Here is a 22,706-nt window from a genome sequence, read left to right on the forward strand (position 1 = left end):
GAGACTCCATCACCTCTCTGGGCAACCTGTGCCCATGTCACCCTCACACTGAAACAGCTTTTTCTGATGTTTAGAGAGGCCCTCCCAGGGTCCGGTTTGTGCCCATGGCCTCTAGTCCTGGGACTGGGCTCCACTGGAAGAGCCTGGCTCCATCCTTTCAGCACCCTGCAGATATTTACAGACAAAGATTGAACCTCCCTGAATCTTCTCTGCTCCAGGCTGAGCACTCCCAGCTCCTTCACCCTCTCCGACAGCAGAGATGCTCCAGTTCCTTCAGTTTCTTGGTGGCCTCTCACTGGGCTCTCTCCAGTGCAACCATGTCCCTCTTGTACTGGGGAGCTCAGCACTGGACCCAGCACTTATGGGGTGATCTCACCAGCCCTGAGCAGAGGGGAATGATGCCCTCCCTTGACCTGCTGACAGTATTTTGCCTAGCACAGCCCAGGATATCATTAGCTGTCTTTGTGGCAAGGGCATGTTGCTGGCTCACAAAATGAGTGATGGGAAGGAAAATGATCATGCTGTGTCAGATTCCTTGTGAAGCAGTAAGGTGATATTTTTATGCTAAAGTTAAAAAGCATTCAGAGTTTTAAGTTGATGTGTTTGACTGTGTCCATTATGTGGAAGTGGAAAGTGGGATCTGGAAGACCACAGACACAAGAACAAATGAGGAGGACCTGTAAGATAAGTACTTGTCGATCTTGGCTGCATGCAGGCTCTTGAGCAGGGACTTAGGAGCTTATTAGGATTTTATCTGTGAGAGTTCATTATATAAACAGCTTCATTCCAAACAAAGTGTGTAGGGAGATTGAAAGTCTGCTCACAAACACAAGTTCTAAGTTCCAGACTAGAGGAACGCAGGTCCTGTGGTGCATCATCTGACTGCAACAAAGACAGATGAAGGATGGATGTTCTTCCTCATTTTTTTCCACAACTGAACTGCAGAAGCCTCATAGCACGGTGCAAGAACTACATGTAGTCAGAAAACCAAGAGACAGTCACTGAAAAGTCCAGACCAAGCTCCTCTGGAACAATCTTTTATTCCTAGAAGAATGACGTATGCTGAAAAACAAAGGCCTCAGAAACATGACTATGGAAATTATTTGTTTTAAGCAGCTCTTCTGAACAAAAATTGGACTGAAACAGTACAAATGCACATTTGATTAAAATGCTATCAGGATACACAAGTTTGAGCATCTCAGGTTTGACTTCACTGCATTTCAGACTTCACATCTTTGCTATTACTGTTTCACAACATGTCAGAGGGAAGCTGCCCAAAGAATTTTGGAAGACAATAAATAGAAAAGCTCCCTCCTGAAAGCAGAAGCTGGAGTGAAACATTCCTCAGCCCACATGCCTCAAGGCCTACACCACACAATTGTCTCAGCTGGAAGGAACCTCTTGAGAACACAGCCCAAGCGCCCTGCTCACGCAGGTCAGCTGGAACAGGTACTGTAGAACTGTGTGCGGTTCAGTTCTGAGTATCTCCAGGGAGAATGATTCCACAACCTCTCTGGGCAACCTGTTCCAGTGCCTGACTACCCTCCCAGTAAGAAAAGGCTACTCTTGTCTTAGATGGAACTTCACATATTTCAATTTGTTCCCATCACCTCATGCCCTGTCAGTGGGCAGTACAGAGAAGAGACGGGCTCCCTCTTCATCGACTGGTTATATGGATTGAACTGACCCCCCTGAGCCCTTTCCTCTTCAGGCCAAAGAGGTTCAGCTCTCTCAGCCTCTGCTTACATGGACACATACTCCAGTCCCTCAATTGTCTTCATGTCCCTGGCACAAGACTCGCTCCAGCGTCCTGTAGTGTGGAGCTCAGACCTAGACACAGCACTCTAGATGCTGAAGTGCTAAAGACAGAGGAAGGATCACCTCCCTCACCATGCCAGCAATGCTCTTGCCAATACAGCCAAAGAGGCTATCAGTGTGGGTTTCCGGCTCATCATCAGCTTGCTCTCTTCCAGGAACCCAAGGACCTCATCTGCTGAGCTGCTGTCCAGAAGGTAAGCCCTGAGCAGACACACGAGGCTGTGAATACTTGGTAAGCTTGTGTTCAAGTGATCTTTTGTGAACTGGCATAAAGAAGACATTGTAGAAGTCCACATGCCTTCAATCCAAGGACTACAAAAGGAGTGGATGTACATGAAGTGCTGTACTAATGCTAAAAAAGGGACATGAAGACCAGGATGACTACAAGATCTCTTACACACCCTGGAAATCCCCCAAAGGCAGAATAAAACACCATACAGAAAAGCTGAAGCAGTAGGTACCTTCAGTATAACACAAAAAGAATGAATCTGACCACAGAAAAGGCAGGTTCTCATTTAAGTGGGAAACTTAAACCTTTTCAGGAGATCTTGTGTAACTGAAAATGACAACCAGTGTAGAATATCACTGTGTTCTCATGAACCAGAAGATTTGCAGCCGCCCAAAGAAGGTACACTGAACAAGGAAGGCAAGCACATGAAGCAAGAACCAGCTTTTAAACCTTCTGCAAAATAAAAACGAGTTTGTTACCATCATGACATAAGAGGAGGTACATCTGTAAAGTACTCTTGCAGCAAGACCAAAGACACCAATTCTTACAACCAAACCTGACTTTACAAACCCCAACACTCTCCTCCAGAACCTCACACGAAATCATAACACACAGATGGTTTGGTCAGCCACTAGCTGCCGTTTCAAAAGCTGACCACAGAAATCAGAAGCCTCCTGATTGCCACTTAGCTATGACTCTCCTCCTGCCTTATGATGTGTGCTTATGTATGAAATCAAGGCAGGTCTCTGGAAACCATTTTGGCCATTCTAATAATCACAACAGCAGCTGGATCGTGAGGTGTCTGCCAGTTTATCACAAATAGACATCAAACTCATGTTACTCCACCGAGGTTTTTCAATAAGGGTTTCTCAAGAACAACCCGAATGTATGAATCTTCACTTTAGGATAGGCTTTTACACTACTGAGAGTCTCAAAAACAGTGCAGGCCTTAAAAAAAAAAAAAGTAATCTAAATACAACCACTTTGGACTTTCTGAAGCATTCTGGGCAAAACCAGTTCTACTCAAAGCTGTTGACCTCATTCCCAACAGCACCTACAGGCAGAGACAGACACTTCTGCTTGTGGAAGTCTGCCTTAGTCCTGCCAAGGTTTGAAGCAACTGAAAATGTCAGACTTACAGAGGACATGCTTGACTCCACACAAACTGTGTGGCTAGGAGCAGCTAAACTACACAAATTCATGTTAAATCCTTCTGTATGAATGCTGACATGGGCAAAAATATTTTCCATTTTTATGACAGATTTTTCTATACCCACTGATTTCAACTCTCTGTTGTTTTTCCTCTAAGCCACACTTGCCTTCATTAAACAAAAAAATTAAAAATAAACAACAGAGATCCAAGATCTCCCAATAACCCCTATTTTATTTCTACATCACCTGTGAAGTGTCTCAGATGCCTGTTCTGGCTGGAAAACCCAGCACAAGTCTTTAAGTATCAGATAACAAAATTCAAGAGAGTGAAGACTAAAATAAGATTAGCTATGAAAGTGTGTCACTTGCAGCCTTATTAGATCAATGCTGCAGCCAGTCAGGAGGTTTATACCCTATATTTAGTGTTTTCAAACCCAAATCACTGCTCAAGATCCAAGGATAAAACAATTTCCAGCTTTCACATGAACAGTACAGAGCAATACCACAGTACTGCTAAATTATCAAGAAAGCAGCCAAGAAAGCTCAGTACCTCAAGGCCATCTGATGTTGCCTTAGCACACATGAAACACCACATCATCTTCTCAAGCCTTGAGACCACTGGCTGAGGCCCTTCTTGCCGTGCTAGAATAAGGGTCAAAGATTCTGCTCACAGAGGTGATTTTATTCTACTCCTTGCTTGCTACTCCTAAGCCTTATTGCCACCAGCATGGTTGAACCCATGCTGAAGCCCAGGCTCAGCCACATTCCCACTCTGTGGGCTGTTCCTCGATCAGTTTGTCTGCTGCTAGTGTGCCTCCTTGCCTCTCCCACTCCACAAAGGCAGCCTGGCTTGCCCAGCTCCCAGTGCTCTGTAAACATCCCCAAGGAAGCCTGTCCTCCTAATGCCATGAGCCCTGACTGCAGCAACTTTCTCTTAAGCTACAGAAGATCACAAATTTAGCTAAAGTGTCTCTATTCTGTTGGTGATGCAGAACAGCACATACCCTCTTACTGCAAATGCTAAGGCCCTTCCCACTACTTCCATCTGACAGCTGGTAGGTTCCCAACTCAGTAGAAACAAACTCTTACCATCGAGAACAACCCTGAGGGCACACAATGAAATAATTATGTTAAATATAAATGCAGTGCTCCGTTTAACAGTTACAAAGTGCAGCACTCCAAGCCTTTTTTCCCAGCACTGTTAAGGTTCAGCTGCACAGAGTGCTGGGCCATCTTATCCAGACTGGGCTTTACCCCCAAGAAAGGTTGAACCAGATGATCCTTGAAGATCCAAACTGGGATTGTGTGAGTCTATAGTTGTCTAGAACCTATCAGCCCAACTCCCTCATACGCACAGTTCTCCCCAAAATCAGAGCTTTGTCTGAGAAACAAACAGCAAACCTTACTTCACAACCAGGGACTCATTTGGGCAGGACATCTCTCTGGCCACTAGCCGCCAGACACGTTCACCAAAACGTTCATCTTAAAAACAAAACATCTACGGAGTTAGAACTACAGCAAGCAAGTGGATAGCCAAGCAGAAAGCAAAGGCTAGTCCAGGCCTGGTGCCCAGCCCAGGCTAGCAGAGCATTAGCAGGGAAGAGCCTAATGTATGTGGAACGTTCAGCTGGGAAGAGCTTGGAACAACGCATCCGCTTGGCTCGACATGCAGGAGCCGGCATGCACGAGGGTCCAGGGACTAGCACACACTGAGAACAGGGAGAGGAAGAGAACTAAGGACCAGGAGACTTCACAAAGGGCAGCGCTCCCTCTCTGTAAGGCTTTGGCTGGGAGCACAGGGAAAAGCATCCCAGCACAGAAACACCAGGTCTCGAAGCAGGATGCGCCTGAACCCAACAGTTTTATGGAGCAGCCTTATAGCAAGGGAACGCCGCATAGATAACCAGAGTGTGTAGGGCTGTGTGTGTGCTACAAGTACAGACACACACAGGCATATATATATATAAATATATATATACACACACAGAGAGGCAGGTACGTTACATAGAGAGTGGCAGTCACGTCACAGGAGCGGAGAAGTTTGCTCACCATTAGCAAATATCCTATGAAAGACTGTTGGTAACAGAGCAGCCCGTAAGCGGGAAGTAAAACGAGATAGAAGTCAATGAGTTGATGAAACAGCAAGCACTTCACATCCATAGAGACAGCTAGGTCATCATCATAGCACAACATGGACAAGGCTGAGCACCTGGCCCTGCCTCCAGCCACCTTCATAAAACACATTTACAAGAGCAACATCCGTGTTTCTAATTGAGAACCAGAAGGGGCAAGGGAGACAAGACACCTCAGACTAAGGAGGAGATTATGGTCGACTGAGGCTAAGCACCTGGAAATTCTGCTCATTCTGAGAGTGCTCTACAGCCCCTTAGTACCCCCTTCAGCAGACAACCATCTCTCTCTACATCCCAGCAGCTTCTCCTGGGTATGGATCTCAGCAGCAGAACCCATACTTCAACCTGGCCATGTGATTTAATAGCAGAGTTAATACCAATGAGACTCAGTCCCCTGGGACCTTGGCTTGGAAATGGACAGATAGCAATTAAACAGTTAACAAATCCTGGAGGGTAGGTATGCCCACAACAGGCAAGCATATGCACCAGAGTGCCTGGAAGCACCATTTGGAAATATACCAGCACAACACTGAGCTTCCTCACCATGCTCTACTAGAGGCCTCATTCAGCACATACCAGCACTTTGCCATGTCTCAGGGGCACCAGAAGCAGTTATAAAATGCTCCAGTTTGAGGCCTTTGCTCTGTTGGGGCACTTCAAAAATTAAAATCCCTAAAGAATTTTTAATTCAAACCCATCATCTCTTTCCACCTGTGCCTGGTTCTGCAAATCACAAGAAACATCTCCCAGCATTGCTGAACACAAGAAAGCAGCAAACACACTCAGAGGACCTTCAGCAGTAAAACATCTCACAACACACTCCCCTCACAGATCCACTTGTCAGACAACACAGATATGCACAGATGCAACCTAGTGCTGTACATGGATCCTGTGAAAGAGTCCATCAGAAACAACCTGGACCTCTCACAAGGAATGTTTTCATCTGACCACAACTCCAGAAAGCAGCTGCAATGTTCCTGTCTCTGGGAACACCAGTTTAAGAACTGGTCTTTCCTATCTTCATCACATGTTCTCCAAAGCTCGACACTTTTCCTCCTGAAATCTACTCACCCTGCACTGAAAAATAAAAAGGTTAGTAAAGGAATTGATCATGGATGGCTTTTGCACTAAGCAGTATGAGAAATCCTCCCTCTTTCCCACTGCCTTTTTTCCTCCACAGATACTTCCAGCACAAGAAGACTTCATGCCTCTTCCCAAAACTCAATGCAGTAAGTCACAGCAACACACTACCACAACGCCAATCTCCTTTCTTCCTGCACAGGTCGCTCTAGACAAACAGACTGAACCAGAATTGCATGCAGAACAACAGAAACAGTGGTGAGCCCTGCCAGCATGTGTGGTTCTGCAATTTGAAGTGGCAGCAAGCAGTGACAAGCAGAAGGGCAGCTCCTGCACCTAACCAGGCATTACAGCAACAAGCACCAGCCATTTCTGTGTGACACAAGCCACAGGCACTTCTCTTCTAGTAACTCCTCCCTAGCAGGCAGAAGGGTGTTCTGCAGAACACACCAGAAGCTTCCCTTCACCAGATGTTTGCCCCACATTCAGCAAGCAGTTCCTTTTCCTTAAAGCAGAAGGAGGAGAGGCTTCCAGGATCATAGCCCAGAATGGTGCTGGAGAGAGACAGTATCGAAAAGCAGACTGATGTGTACTGAATCATTGTGCCCTGTAAATCCATGCCCTGCTGCTTTTAAGCAAACATGAAAGCTTTCAGATACCAGCTAGCTGTAAGAAATAACTGATGAAACAATAAACACAGGCCTACATTGTCAGTGACCCCAAAGCAACTGCCACTCTGAGGCCTCGACATGAAGACAACCTGGCTGGTTGCTGCACAGTCAGCAGCACCAGAGAAGTTTGAGCTTCAACACAGCCAGCAGCTCTGATGATGTAGGTTTGACTACCCTGGCTGTGTAAGCACTGCAGGAACGAGAATACGTTCTGCAACATGGGCAACTTTCATTCCAGCCTGCACTGGAGCCACAGATTTCACATATGGAAGATTCTTCTGCTGACTACACATCCACTCATTCTCTTTCTGTTTAAGAATAACCAGAATCTCCCAAATAAGTCACTTCACTTCTGAACAGAGGGTGAACAAAACAGCCTACAGCTGTGGAGCAGAATCAAGTTTGCTTAGGAACAATTGCAGTTAAGCACTGCTCCTGCACAGCCACACTCCTAGTATTAGGCTACAGCTGTTGGAGCACAGACACTGCTACCCTTGGAACACAGCTCCACTTCAGTTAACTGCCTCTATCCCTCCCACCACACCTATCTGGAGCAAAGCTCCATGGAACTGGAGGGAACAGGCATACATGTAACTCTGTGGAAGAAACTTCATGACCCACAGTTAAAGAACTGCCTTCCTTCTGACAGCTTCTTCTGAATGGCACTGCTGTGAGTCTAAAATGCTCTTGAGAGTATCACATTGGTTGATCTACAGAACCATGGAGCCAGATACCAGCTTCAAGTGGCTTGTTTTACAAAGTGCTGGCTACTGACCAGAAAGGCTGCAGCTGTGTAACACTTTAAACTGACCTAGAAAGAGAACTCTTACATACTTGAGTCCACATAAGGGGCCTGAACTGAAAGCCAGGGAGAAGTTGTGTTTGCCAGCACACAGGTATCAGATGTACACAACTTGTGGAAACTTCTCTCACCTGGACAAAGCCAGGGAAAGATAAAGCAAGCCCCATGATGTCATTAGCCTGTATGAAAAGCCAGTCACTGAGCTTACAGGCAGGCAAGAAGACTGAGTGTTCTCTGCTCTGACCCAGTCTTCCTGGGTACACAAATTTATCAGAGGTTTGTTATAGAGAACAGTTGTGGAACAAAGAAACAGCACAGGAGTTCTCTGATGGGCAGAAAAGCCACAGAGTGTGCAGTTTATGACAAGAGACTCTTTTTAGATGACAAAGCAGAGCATCATTTCCTGCACACTGTCAGCACCCTACCCAGAATTCACACAGACTTTAAAACCTGCAAGAGAGCAAGTGCTCACTCCTCGGGTTGTATAATACTTGCAAAAGCTGAACAACTGAGCAAAGCTGTCACAAATGTTCTGTCAAGGCACAGCATGATGCATCCTGAGTGCAGAGAGACCTTTAGAGTGAAACAGAGTATGTGAGGAGGCACTGCACTGACAGAACAATCACTTCTCACCCATGAAATCCAACATTTCTGCCCAGAGTGGCTGCCTGTACAGGGCGTGTCTTTGCCAAACAGATCCAAGGCAAACCAACATCCTGAAGTCCAGGCCAAAATGAGAGATGATAGAAGAGCAGCTTGCTGCATCAGAGTCTATCAGCTTGATTACAAATGTTGGATGCTACAAGAAGCACTCACATGGGCTCAGTGGACACAGCACTCAAAGCCTCACCAGAGCGTGAAAAGAACTCTGTGTATGTTAACATGAAGAAGATGCAGAGTAGGTGAACTCAAGGGTAACGTGCACACAAAACTTGGAAGTTTCAGCACCATTTCTCAGTCAGTCCCTTGAGATAAACTGAGGCAGGGGCTAACAAAGAGAAAGAGAATGCAGTATCAGTCCTCCCTGCACCTGAAGGTGATCCAACCAACAGTGAATTCTGCTACCAGTCTCTGGCACAACTGATATGGAGGTGGAGGAACCTGTGTACACACATGCCTATCAAGCCAGATAGCTAAAAGAATAAGATGCCCTTTTCTCTTTGAGCAGTTTGTCTGATAGGGAAGGGTCACCTCTCCCAAGCCTTACCTGAGCCAATCTTGATCAGTCCATTGTGCTGAATGAAGATGGTGTCACAGGTGAGGTTACCGTGGATGATCGGGGGATCACAGGAGTGGAGGTAGCTGCAGATTCAGAGCAGAGCACTGGTCAGGAGGCTGCAGAGGTAGCAATCACTCCCTTCATCCCTTCACTGTCTCATCAGAGGAGAGCAGGAGGGCAGAGGGCACATCCCAGGGATTGGCAATAGCAGGGAGGTCCACCTAAGGCTGTACATCAGCCTCTAGGCAAGGAGAAAACCATGGAAATTAAGCAATCTCCAGAACATGAGGGAGAAAAGAAAAGTTTCTCTGAGCAGTTCCCAAGAAACTCATGGTGCCAGGGGCAAAGAAACTACTTCACTGAGGTAAATAGGTGCTAAAAGGGTTCCAGTGTAATACCAACACTATCAGAGCCTTATCCTGGTCTTACAGAGCATCAGAAAGGCACTTGGTGCTGTACAAAGAGACTGGTCATGTTTTCCAGCAATAAAGATTTCCAGTCCTTGGGTCCCAGGTACATTGGAGGCTGGTTTTATACCTCACTCTGTTTGGTTTCATTTTAAAATAACGACTGTCAGCTGCCAAAAGCTCATTAGAACCCCAGCTACTCATCAACAGCTATATCAAGTAAAACGGCCACAGAATTTTCTCTGTGGAGTGGAAGTTGTGCTCTGACACCTGGGTTGCTGCTCTTACAGTTAACATTTGGAAGCATGTTTACAGCTTAAAATAGTCTAGCATAAGAGAGGCTAGACTTCAGCAGAAGCTAGACTGCCAGATCAGCAACTCACATACCTGAGCGCAGAGAGGATCTGAGTGCACCATCGCTTCCAAGCCTACAGAGGCAAAAAGAAAAAAAAGCCTTTCAGGAAAGAGAAGCTAATGCACAGTTATGTGTTTTACAGTCTGCAGCATCTGAGTTTTTACCCAGGAGAGGTGTGAAGAAGTGAGAACTTAGAGGCTCAGCACCCTCATGCTCAGTTTAGTTTTGACATATTTGCACAGGTCAAAAACACACCTCCCCTCCCAAGCCATCACACTCCTTCCTGTACACACACGGAGGAAGGGACCTGCCTGTCACACCACACAGGGAGCTGCAAAACTGTTGGAAACAAAGCAAAAAGCAGGGAACCTGCAACTAAATGAGTTTACAGTAATAAAAAGGAGTTTCAGCCATGTTATCACCAAGCTGCTTTCTCGTCAGGATTCTCTGCTGAAAGTACTTTCCAATAGACAAGTAAACCCAGGCACACAGGGAAAAGAATTACCTTTTCATTCATGGTTTTGTGGTTTTTCTTTGTCTTCTTGAGGAACTGTTTCAAGCTCCCTGAAGACATGTACTCAGTGATGAAGATGACCTGGAGGGGCAGGAGGAGGCATTACCCTCTGCTTCACTAATTACTAGCAGAACATACAGCAAGAAAGCCCCACAGATTGTTGGCTTTACTTACCCTGGCCTTATTTTCCTTCACATCAGCCCAGTACTTGTGAAACTTCACAATGTTCAGATGTTCCAGCTGAATCAAGTTGTCAAACACCGCTTTAACTTTTTCCTTAACATCAGAAAGACAAAGACATGTTACATCAGAGACCACATCTGCCCATACCTTACTTTCTTCTTGGGTCTTGGTCCCCTTAAACAACGCTGTATGCCTCAAGCTCCTATGCTAACAACAAACAACATCTGATTTTTGTCCTACATTGCACCTTGGCTGAGCATGGTTTGATCACCAAGACTAAATTCAACCCAAGAGCCCATGGAAAGAGTACAAGGGCAGTTTTCTGTCACATTTTCTGCACAAGCCAGGCTGAAACTGCTGTATTTGAGCAGCACTCCATATCCAGTCAATAATCCATGTGAAAGCTCACCAATATTTCTAATCCCACCCTAATTCAAAGCTTTATTCCCACACCTTCTTGAGAAACGCATTAACTTACTTCCTGAAGTTTAAAGTTCTTCCGTTCAGAAAACTGAACCTCATTCCAAACAACCTCCACACCCTCCTCCGTGTCCATGGCCAGGTAGGCGCTGTCGATCCCTGGAACATTGCGCTGATTCACCTGCATGGGAAGGACAGACACAGACCCGAGGTCAGAGACAGCAAGACCAGATCCTTACTATGCATCCTTCATGTGAAATTCACTCATTAATTAAGTGAGCATTCCAGGACAGGGCTGTGCACATACATTTCGGGAATGGCGCACACCCAAATATGACCACATCACAGGATGTGTAAGCAGCAAGTCCTGGGCGTATTTGAGGGAAACTTCTTCTGTACAAAGCCTGTTCTGTAGAAGAAGCTCCCTTTTGGCAAGAATACATTTGATTTTTATGCTTTATGATACCCACTGCTCATTTAGCCACCAAAAAAACCCCTCATAAATACATACGAAAGGAATATAAAAAAGGTCTCCAGAAAGTTGTCTCTGACTTCTTGGGGAGTTTTGTGAAAGGTGATGAGACATGAAACTCCCAAGAGAGAAAACTGATCCAAGCAGAGAGAAACTAAAGGATAGCTGTAAAATGGGAATAGACACAAGAATGGAACACACAGCTTAGTGTTGCAAGAATTTCTTTAGTTAATAAATGCAGAAGTTCACCAAGCACAAGTACCTCCACACCTAATAAGACACCAATGACCACAGAGAAAGCACCAACAGGGTCTGACAGGAGAAGAGTTTAAAGCCTTGCATGAGAATGGCTGGGGCTGTGGAAGCACTCCATGCTGTAAGGTGAGCAATACTTCCAGCAGCAAAGTTTACCATAATATAGTTTTTCCTCAGACAAGCAGGATCCAAAGATGTATATGGGTTTCCTGATCCAGAACCTTGAGGTCCCTGCTGTTCTGCAATGCCTTTTTCAGGCTGTTTCAAAGGTGTGCCAAAGCTACAATCATAGGCAAAATCCTACTGCATCATGGAATGTGCAGTGACAAAACTGGATTTCTACCTCAAAGTACTTTAAGACACAGGGCAGAATCTACCTTTTAACTGTTAGCCACCAACCATTGCTTTCACCATCAACTGACCGCATACTACAAGTCACTTCACCTTCAGGTGATCCAATTCTCCCTTTGAAGTAAAAGTCAACAGTGAGATTTGGCCAGCAAATCCAGAACTCTCTTCCACTTGTATCATCTTGAAATCCTGGCTGTTTCACAGCTTTTCTTACTCATACTGCCTCACCTTCTCCTCCCTCAGAGACCCCATGGGACCCCATCAGCATCCCATTTGCTGGAAGCTTCTCAGTGATATAAAGGCTTCCTCAGAAATCCCTTCTCCCTTGGGCGCCACTTTTAGCACAATCAAATCTATTCAATTTCAGCTACAGAGTTATGCTAATGAGCACTGATGCCACCCCCAACAAAGAGGAATTGAACGTTGTATTGTAGGAATTACCTCCCAGTCACACACTACTAACTAATGAAACTAAGAGAAATAAACCAGTTTGCAATGGACTCTGGTGATTTTAACCCTGGTACACCAAGTATGGACTCAGAGTGTCCAGCTGAGCACACTGAAACAAAAAAACCCACAGCTTGTATCAACAAGCTGTGTTCCAAGAGGAACTTGGTTAAATGGTCACACTAACCATCAACTAAGCATGAGCTCCTAACACAACACACAGTGACAAGGACTTCCCAGCTCACATAAACACTGTGAGCAGGAAAAGAAGTCCACTGAGGTAACACCTCTACTGTTGTACAATACAATGTCAGCTTTAAAAGTTGGCATTATAAACATATGTACCTTGGATACTAAACTGGGAGGTACTGCTGCTACTCCTGAGGGCCATGAGGCCTTGCAGAGGGATCTAGACAGACTGGAGCACTAGGAATCATCAATGGCACCAAACTGAATCAGTCCAAGTGCTGGATTCCACACCTGGGAGGGAGCAACACCAGGTACCAATGTGAACTGGGAGAGGAGTGGCTGGAGAGCAGCCTGTAGGAAGGGACCTGGGGGTTCTGGTGGGCAGCAGCTCAAGAAGCAACAGCACCGTGCCCTGGCACCAAGAGGGCAAACCCAATGCTGGGGGCATGAAACAGCATCACCAACCAGGCAGGAAAGGGGATTTGTCCTGCTGAATCCAGCATTGGTGCAGCCTCCCCTCGAGCACTGTGAGCAGTGTGGGATCCCACCGTTGACAGAAGGGTGTGAAGGCCCTCAAATATGTCCATAGAAGGACACCAAAGAGGGTGAAGGGCTGAAAAGAATTGTCCTGTGAGAAGCAGCTGAGGGTTTGGGGTTTGTCTAGTGCAAAAAGATGAAGCCTGAGGGGGGCAACTCACTGTTCTCTGCAGCTTCATGAGGAAGGGGCCCAGAGAGTCTGAACTCTTCTCCCTAGGATCCAGGGATAGAATGCCTGGTACATCCATCAGGAGAGGTTCAGACTGGATATGAGGAAGCATTTCTTTATCAAGAGAGTGCTCAGAAACTGGAACAGGCTGCCTGTAGAGGGGCTTGATGCCCCAAGTGGGTCAGAGTTTAAGAGGCCTTTGGACGATGTCTTTAACAATGTCTGGTCAGCCCTGAAGTTGTCAGTCAGTTGGACCAGATGATGCTTGTAGCTCCCCTCCTGATGAACTATTCTTTCTACTCCAGCAGCAGTGTGACAGCTTAAACTGACAGCTAACCAATATAGGTCAGAGTCTTCTTTATGATCTTCCAAGAGAATCCTGAGAGGCCTAGCAACACACCAGATTCTGTAATTGCAGATGACACACTGGAGTGACAAATGACCACAAGAACAGCAGAACTGAAATGACAGATTACTCAGTAAGGCAAGCAGTAAATCATCATGATAAAACCAGATGGGATGGGGCAACACAGTTAGCAATACAGAAGCCACACAAAGATAGCCTGAGCTACAGAACATGGCTATGGAAAACAGCCACAAGATACAAGCAGCTTAGCATGAACAACCTTCCCTTCCCACCTCTTGCCTCCTGCATAAATGAGGCATGAAAGGTCTGAGATATGATTTAAGGAGACATTTATCATGCCTCCTTCATGTTTCATGTGAGCTTGATTTTATATAAATGCACTGATGCCAATATCTAAATGTCAGGCCTTTTATATTTCATCAAAGCAAGCTCACCAAATAAAGACAACGAAGGACAGAACATTTATTCCTTTACATTTTAATCTAAGAAATATCTTAAGTAGCATTAGAACACCCCGTGCCACTAATAAAGCTGAAGGTCAAAAGGCTTTAATTTAAGAAGAGTTTGAACAAGCCTCAGCCAACAGAAGGTCAGGCTGGTGTTGGTACTGCAGGGACAAGACAGAATCCATGACTTCCAATGCCCAGTGTCCACACACCTCTCTCTAGTCTCTTGCTTCATCAGACCTGCTGCCTGTGCAAAGACCTTCCAGCTTCCAGATTAACTAGGTCCTCAAGCACTGACATCTACTCAAAACCTGCCCTGATACAGCAATGGATATGGATGTTTCATCTCTTCTCCCATTTCTGGGCAAGTTTACCACGTGTAAATGAAGTCTATGACTCACAGGCAATATTCCAGGGTTTCAGATATGACTCAAGACACCAAACCCATCTGACATCACTAATGTAATTCTCAGTTCATGAGGAGATCCGGTAGCTTGGGCAGAAGAGCAAAAGGGGAAAAATGCAGACAGACAACTGAGGAGACAACAGCAGACTCCTCCTTTGTTCAGGTTACCAAATCAGTGCTCCACATCCCTCTCCATGCTCAGTAAAATGAATTCTAACCCCTCACAAAAGCACATCCTGCCTGAGGGCCATAGCCAGTCACTGCCTCCAAGCAACTGCTGGCGACTGACAGATGCCCATGAAGTCTGCTGATGAAAGTTTTGGGTGGGAAGAAACCTTTGAAGTTCATCTAGTCCAAGCCCCTGCAGTAAGCAGGTTGCTCAGAGCCCCATCCAACCTGACTTGGAATGTCTCCAGGGATGGGGCATCCACCATCTCTCTGGGTAACCTGGGACAGCATCTCACCACTCTCAGCACAAAAAAAAAAAAAAAATGTGTTTCCTATATCTAAATCTCCCCTCTTTTAGTTTAAAACCATCATCTCTTGTCCCAAAATATCTGTCCCAAACTTTCTCGCAGGTCCTTTTAAGTACTGAAAGGCCTCCAGAAGGTCTTCCCAGAGCCTTCTCTTTTCCAGGCTGAACAACCCCACCTCTCTCAGCCAGGCCTCACAGCAGAGGGGTTACAGCCCCTACATCATTGTTGTGGCCTCCTATGGGCCCACTCCAACAGGTCTATGTGCTGAGAACTGTGACTTTTTAAAAGGGCTTGTAGTGACAGGATGAGGGACAATGAATTGAAGCTTGAGGAGGTGAAATTTAGACTGGGTATTAGAAAGAAATTCTTTACAGTAAGGATGGTGAGGTACTGGAACAGGTTGCCCAGGGAGGTTATGGATGCCCCCTCCCTGCAGGTGTTCAAGGCCAGGCTGGATGAGGCCTTGAGCAACCTGATCTAGTGGGAGGTTTCCCTAGTCATGGCAGGGGAGTTGGAACTAGATGATCTTTGATGTCCCTTCCAAACCAAACCATTCTATGAATCTATGAACTCCAGAGCTGGATACAATACTGCTAGTGAGGTCTGACCAGAACAGAGCAGAGGAGCAGAATCCCCACCTTTGATCTGCTGGCCACACTGCTTTGGATGTAGCCCTGGAGACTGTTTGCTTCTGGGCACTCACAGAGTGCACATTGCTGGCTCCTACCCTGCTTTTTACCCTTCAGCATCCCCACCTCCTTCTCTGCAGGGCTGCTCTCCATCACTTCATCCCTCAGCCTGGACTGATACCAGGCATTGTGTCCCAACCCAGGTGTAGGATCTTGCACTTGGCCCTGTTGAACCTCACGAGGTTCACAGACGACACTTCTATTTTGCACTGGTCCATCCTGAAATTCTGTGCTATCTTCACGTGGTAGAGAGACCTTCAAACCCCTGCAGGCAACTAACAGACATCACTTTCTCTTAGGAGACATTAGAAGATAAGTATCACGAACTACAAGAAAAGCAATAGAAAATGCCAACAGCATTGGTATAGTGCTGTAAGTAGATTGACATTGGTACACTTGGGCTGTAAAAATCACCTATGGCACATAGAATAGGAACTGAATCACCCACAGCACTCAGAATAGGAATAGAAAGTGAATAGGAAGTGAATCACATTTCTGATAGTACAAAAATGAGACAGCAGCCAATGAAGTGATCAAACATCGTGTTTTGAATCGAATGATGAGGAAGCACTTGATCCTCACACACACACACATATATATAAACATTACACTGTAAAGCTGACCACCATGGGATATATGTCAGAAGTAAATTTGTCTGCAAGTTGAGCTTAAACCAGCTGTCTGACTTGTAACCAGTAAACACCACAGTCCAAACACCACCTGGCTCAGATTCCCTCTGCTCCCGATTACTGTGAGAACACGTCACAGCAAAACATCTCAGTCCTTGTCTATTCTTCTCCTGTTCACCCTCTTATCTGTTGGTTTCACATCAGAAACTCTGGCTATGCCACCTGCACATGAAAAAGCTAGAGCAGAACTCCACATATGAATGAGATGTTCATTTTCTGGCCAGAGGGGAGTATTTTAATGAGATGATTTCTCTTTATTCTTGCTACTGCTGAAATTACAATTTTTTAAGTTCTATTTTTCCACCTCCTGTATTGCAGCAGTTTGTTCACTCAAGTCCAGGCAGAGCTGCAGGAGACTCCCTGCATTAGGGAAAGATACCTGGGTACAGGCTGCTCAAAGTAGAAACAAGAACCATGTCAGTGATCAGAAAAAGCCCAATAGAGCATGGAACCCAGCTGACCTGATCCATGATGGACTGAACACTGAGCCAAGGACTCCCAGGGCCACTGAGGTGAGCAATTAAGTCACTATCCCCATTAGGAACCCCATCCTAGGTAATTCAAGAGGAGAAGCCCATTCAGAAGTGTTGTGTGAGGCAAGTGGAGATGCAGTGTAGAGAAATACAGGACTTACAGTACAATGCCAGGGATGGGCAATTTGGGGATTAAATGAGAGCATTTGGGTACAATATTCATGGGATGTCGAGCGAAGGGGCAAAAATTTTGGATAAAGAAAGACTAAAACAAGTTGCTAGCCAAGTCCTGTGCCTGCTCACTATCACCTGTACTGTCTTTTGGTTAAACTATTTTCCAAACTCTTCTGTGCAGGTGAACTCCTCAGTGTGAGCACACACACAAGCACACAAATCTGCCAGTGAGCTTCAAGCCAGGGTAGCCACAGAGTAAGGACAAGAGGTCTGGGGGGCAGATTTTGCAGAGACAGAGAAGCTGGGAAGTAGGTGGACCCATGAAATGGGACTGTGCCTGAGCACTGATCCTTAAGAACATATGTGCTGGTTTGGGGCCAGACAGATCGTCTCTTGCCCCGAAAGGGACAAAAGAATGAGACTCACACAAACGGATTGGAGAGTGATGGAAAGTTTAAATGGAAAAGCAATTGGTGAAGCTACAGAGAACTACAAACCACAAAGCATAGTGACAAAGAGTATCCCAAAGCGTACAGAACCCCTCACAGAATTCCCAAAGCTTCCCAATCCTTCCCTTCTTCCCACCTGAGGGTAAACCCAAACCCCCCAGGGCTCCTTCTTCCCCCTCCCGCTGCTAGGCAAGTCTCAGGCTGGCCAGGTCTGAGACTGCCCCCCCCCTCCATTCTCCTCCTGGCATTAGGCCTAGACAGGCCTAAGAGGCCTTGAGGATACTCCCCCGGCATTACCCGATAAGAGAGGACATCTCCCGTGGGAGCAGAGAGGGAAGAAAGAGGAAGAGAATGACTTTGCAGATGGCCTTATAGGGTGCAGGATTTATGGGTAGAAATACGCCGTTTCCTGTGTCCACCCCTGTGGGTGGGCACCCAGGACACCAGAGGTGTATCTCATGCGGCAGTGGCAGGGGGCACCCAGCCTAAACTGCCACAACATAATACAGCTACTCATACCACTCTTGATACCATGGAAAAACACCATGCTCCCACCTGTGCGAACCCACTTCTGCCGGTTGTGCTTTCCCAGTGCCTCTGTCTCTCAAAACTTTGCTCGACAGACCAGAGTCAGACAGCAAGCAGCCTCTCCCCACAACTTGCCCAGCAATTCTTTGCCCAGCATAAGCCTGGCTCTAACGTCTCACACCCACCAAACAAGAAGCAGCCACAATACTGTGATCACTGCCCCTGGGCCTCCCAAAACAGGTCTAGAGGCAGAGCTTCAGGGCTGCTAGTAAGTTATACACCATGGTATTTATAGAGCAGCTATGTAAAGAGCACAGAGCTAACGCAGTCCTCAGCTGCAGGCAGCTGGAGGATAAGTGGCATCTCCAACTGCCCCAGACAGTGAGGAGAACAGCAGGCAGCTGCCCCAGCTCCCTGCAGAGGCACACAAAGGCCAGGGAACGATGCTGGCCAGGCGGCACAGCACAAGCTGCCAGCTGCCAGTTACAGTTGGTAAGCAAGAACAGAACGGGTCTGTGGGGGACAGGGCCCAGACAAAAGCTCAACTCCCTTAACAGCCTGCAGTGCCCCTCATCTCATTCACGCACATCTCATGGGTTTGTTTCTTCCAGGAAGCCCCCAGATAAGCCAAGAAAAGTGTTAAAAGGCTGCAGATATTCCATCCTTGAGGATCTTTCCCTATGGTCAATAAAAATCATAAAAGCTACAGCAGGGCATCAGCTTTCTCTACCAGCTGGAAAAAGACAAAACCAGGCCCACTGCCAAAGCGTGTCAAAAAGCTGGCAGCTCTCTGAGCACTTGTTTGCTCTGAGAAGCTCTGCAACCCATCCCCTCTCCAGCCACAGAATCCAAGCTCAGAGCATCTCAAATGACTCCTTTCCAAGGAATAATGTCTCACCTCCTCACATATAGAGACTCAGATGTGTGATAGGAAAAAAAGACCGATGCCTATCTCTTACTACCTCAGGAAGTTTCTTTCCAGGCACAACAAAGGCTGAGAAACCAGCCTCAAGCATCCCAGACTCCAAACTCAGAAAATATTGCACCTTGTCTCCCTGAAGAAAGGTAAATCCAGAGGTACAAAAGTCACCAAGTAACTTCAGATAAAAGACTTCCACTAGGAGTGAAAAGACAGAGAAGTAAAATAAAGTAGACTCAGCATTTCGCTTCTTATCTTCTGGCTTCAGCTCCTCCTGAGCCACAGTTCCTTCTTCAACTTTTGGTAGCACTAACATGGACATAGATCAAGAGCATGTTAGCATGAGCACTGAAATTCAGCCATAACATCCACAACAGCCTTCAGGGAACCTTAAAGGCTGCAAACCATCTCAGAACAGACAAGTGGCAGTGACATTGCCTGTGTCAATTTTCTGACCTTCCAGAAGTGGCAGACAATGAAGAGCAGCAACCCTGAACTCAGGTGTGCTCACAGGCACAGTGGATGCTGCCTCAAATGCTGCTGCTGATACCCAAGGCCCACATGAACGTCACCATCCTCTCTTAGCCTGCACAGCACAGCAAAGGATAAAGGACCACACCTTTCATCTAATTTACTTGACAGTGGAAGCACCACAGAAAGGAAAACAAGAACTAATCAACACAGCAACCACTGTCTGCACAGACATGCTTCTATACAAGAGATTTGTCTCCAGGGATGAAGCAAAAACAAACCTCTGTATCTCTGCAAACATCACTATAAGGGCATAGCATGGAAAGTGCTCCAGCAGCTGAGCTTGCAGAAAAGTTGGTAATGTGTCAGGCACAGAACAGACAACCACAAGGCCATTTCTTTCTCACAGGAGGTCATTGATGACTAGCAAGAACTCAGCCATCACCTTTCAGCCACTCCAGAAACCACTCCTAAGAGTCTCAGAGTCTGTAGGAGAGAAGTACAAGCCCTACATCTGCCATCCATCTGCTCAGGATAGCAACAGCACTTGGGAGAGTTTCCGCTCAGACAGGACTGCAAGAACGGTCCAAGGTTCTTCTGCTACCCTTGAGCAGCCTGACACATTCACAGGGAGAGGGCAAAGGTATTGATGCAGAGACCAGCACTCCTCTTCCCATTATTTCTCTTTTCTCCTTTCAGCACAAGGCTCCACATGCTGGCAAAGTCTGTGCCAGGGAATGAAGCTGCATTTGGCAAGAGCTTGTACCACTGCTGACTGTGCTTCCCAAGGAGCTTGCAGAAGAGAACATCTGACATAGCCAAGCCTGCTCAACCCTTTCCTCTCTTAACCATGACAAGACACACTCACATGAATACCTAAAAGGGAGTCTGCTTGTCCCCACAACCACAGTATGACACAAACTCACTCAATAGCACTAAATGGGTTATTTACTAAGAACGTTACACAGATGTCAACAGAGTACTTATAATAAAATCTTATCTTTCACAAAGAAAAAAAATCACAGTGTTTTCCTACCCAAAAAAGGTACAGAAAGAAACCTGGTCAATAGACAGCTGTTAAACACATGACAAACCACAGGTCCATCTAACTCTGTAAGTAGTTCAGTCTCTCTCCCTAACACGAGCTTCCCTAACCCAACATTGGGTTGAAAATCAAAATGATCTGCTGCAGCAGAATACAAGTTTTCCCACAGTTATGTTTGGGCCACTTTTGTTTAGTGTGTAGCTTTCAGAGACACAGAATCCCAGTTCTGAGTTTCAGGTATAACACCAGGCAGTGGCTGTAGTCTTAAAAAGAACAGCAAGTGTGTACCGCAATCCATCTCTGGTAAGAAGCTTCTATTCCTAGGAGGCACAGCAGACAGTTCTGGAGATACTTGGAGAATCTAAGAAACATAAATTACACATGCATGCTGAGAGAGAACCACACATCACATGGGGACAGCACGAAAAGAGGCTTTGTCAGGGAGAGAAGCTAAAAGGGACAAAGGCAAGCATGAGCTTGGAGAGGCTGGCTGGCTGTTCCTCACTCCCGTGACTCCCCTAACCTCTTCCTGCAGGTCCTGTCTCTGTGTTTCTCTGCCACAAGATGAGTTGGACTCAGCGATCTTAAAGGTGTTCTTCAATCTAAATGATTCTATGATTCCCCAGCTAAAATTTATTTTCAGCTCCTCACAGAGGCCAAAGCCTCACTTTGGTGTATGTCAGGAGGACAGCTGGGGGCACGGTTACAGCTGCAGAGTGAGATATAGCTCAGGGCTGACCAGACATTACACTACGTTGTTAAGGGCATTGCCCAAAGGCCTCTCAAACCCTGTCAGGTTTGGGACATCAACCACCTCTGCAGGAAGTCTGTTATAGAGTTTGACCATCCTCCTAGTAAAAAAACGTTTCCAAGCTGAACCTCCCCTTATGGAAGCAGCTTTGAACCATTACCATGTGTCCTGTCCCTAGATCCCAGGAAGAAGCACCTCCCTCTCCACATCTCAGGTTGTCTCAGGAAACCACAGACAGCAATGAGGCTGTCCCTCAGACTTCTCTCCAAACTAGACAAACCCCAAACTCTCAGCTGCTTCTCACAGGACATTCCTTCTAGCCCCTTCTGCTTTGGTGTCCTCCTCTGGACATATTTGAGAACCTTCACACCCTTCTCTAATGGTGAGGCCCAACACTGCTCGAGGGGAGGCTGCACCAGAGCTGGATCCACCCTTTCCTGCCCAGCTGGTGACGCTGTGTTTGATGACCCCAGGATCGGGTTTGCTTAGTGTCAGGCCACGGTGCTGTCTCCTCTTTAGCTGCTGCCCACCAGCACTGCCAGGTTCCTTCCTGCAGGGTTGCAATGTAACTACTCATCTCAGTTCAAACTGGCATCTAGCTGAAACTTCCTCTGCACCCCAGACAGCCTCTGCTCACTTGTTTGCTTACTTTGCATACCAAACCGAGCCCGATGAATGTCCCACGTGCTGGAGAACCGGGGCAGGGCTTGGGTTAGTTCTGCTCGGCTCCCATGGGACTCGGGTCACTCCAGCGGAGCGAAAGTGGAAATAGCCACAGCGTGGGGACGGGAGACCCGCAGCGGGGAGGCTCCATTAGCTCCTGCCCATTCCTCGGGGTCCCTGATCCTCTCCCTATCCCAGTCCCAGACCCCAACACCGGCGGAGTCGCCGCCGGTAGGAGGGCGGGTCCAGTGCGACGATCAGCCTATGAGCGCTGGCGCTGGTGATGTAACGCTTCCCGCACGCCGCCATTGGTCGCAGCAGCCGTCCGTCGGGCCGCCGCCCCGGCGAGGCTGGCGGGGCGCGGGGGTGGGGCCGGGAAAACGGCTACCGAGCGCCCCGGAGGTGGCAGTGGGGAGGCAGCGGGGCTGGTGGCCGCCCCACGACCATTTTGTTACCGGCAGAGGCGGCGGGGTCACCCTGCGGCTCGTTCCGCCAAAATCCGCCCGTTCAGGGTAAATGGGAGCTTGCAGCCTCCCTACTGACCAGGAAAGCCCGGTCTCTCGGACCCGCAGAGCTGCTGGCACGACCCCTCTGGTCTGGGGAGCTGAGCATAATCTGCTGCTAATAAAAGTAATAAAATTATATTAAAAAGTGAGGTTATGACATTTCCAAACTTACAGCCTGGTGCACGACTCGACAGAAGCAGAAAAGAACACCAGGGAACACCCAGCTACACCTACCACCCTGCTTCACCTGCG

At 47.0% G+C, this 22,706-nt stretch overlaps 1 protein-coding gene across 5 annotated transcripts in view; it reads right to left on the reverse strand.

Annotated features, from left to right (window-relative positions):
* The window catches only part of NRBP1 (nuclear receptor binding protein 1), a 32,938-nt gene that overhangs the window by 8,012 nt on the left and 2,220 nt on the right, over positions 1 to 22,706 (reverse strand). For 2 of the 5 annotated variants that reach the window (XM_054383405.1, XM_054383403.1), the window contains exons 2-7: positions 11,041 to 11,163; positions 10,554 to 10,655; positions 10,371 to 10,460; positions 9,898 to 9,938; positions 9,092 to 9,186; positions 5,249 to 5,272 (exon numbers count right to left, since the gene is read on the reverse strand). In XM_054383405.1, the coding sequence (XP_054239380.1) occupies positions 5,249 to 5,272; positions 9,092 to 9,186; positions 9,898 to 9,938; positions 10,371 to 10,460; positions 10,554 to 10,655; positions 11,041 to 11,163 (475 nt within the window). The remainder of the gene's footprint in view (positions 1 to 5,248; positions 5,273 to 9,091; positions 9,187 to 9,897; positions 9,939 to 10,370; positions 10,461 to 10,553; positions 10,656 to 11,040; positions 11,164 to 22,706) is intronic. The other 3 variants (XM_054383404.1, XM_054383402.1, XM_054383406.1) reach the window with 2 other exon arrangements.

The sequence above is a fragment of the Indicator indicator genome, chromosome 9 (genome assembly GCF_027791375.1).
Source record: "Indicator indicator isolate 239-I01 chromosome 9, UM_Iind_1.1, whole genome shotgun sequence".
NCBI lineage: Eukaryota > Metazoa > Chordata > Aves > Piciformes > Indicatoridae > Indicator > Indicator indicator.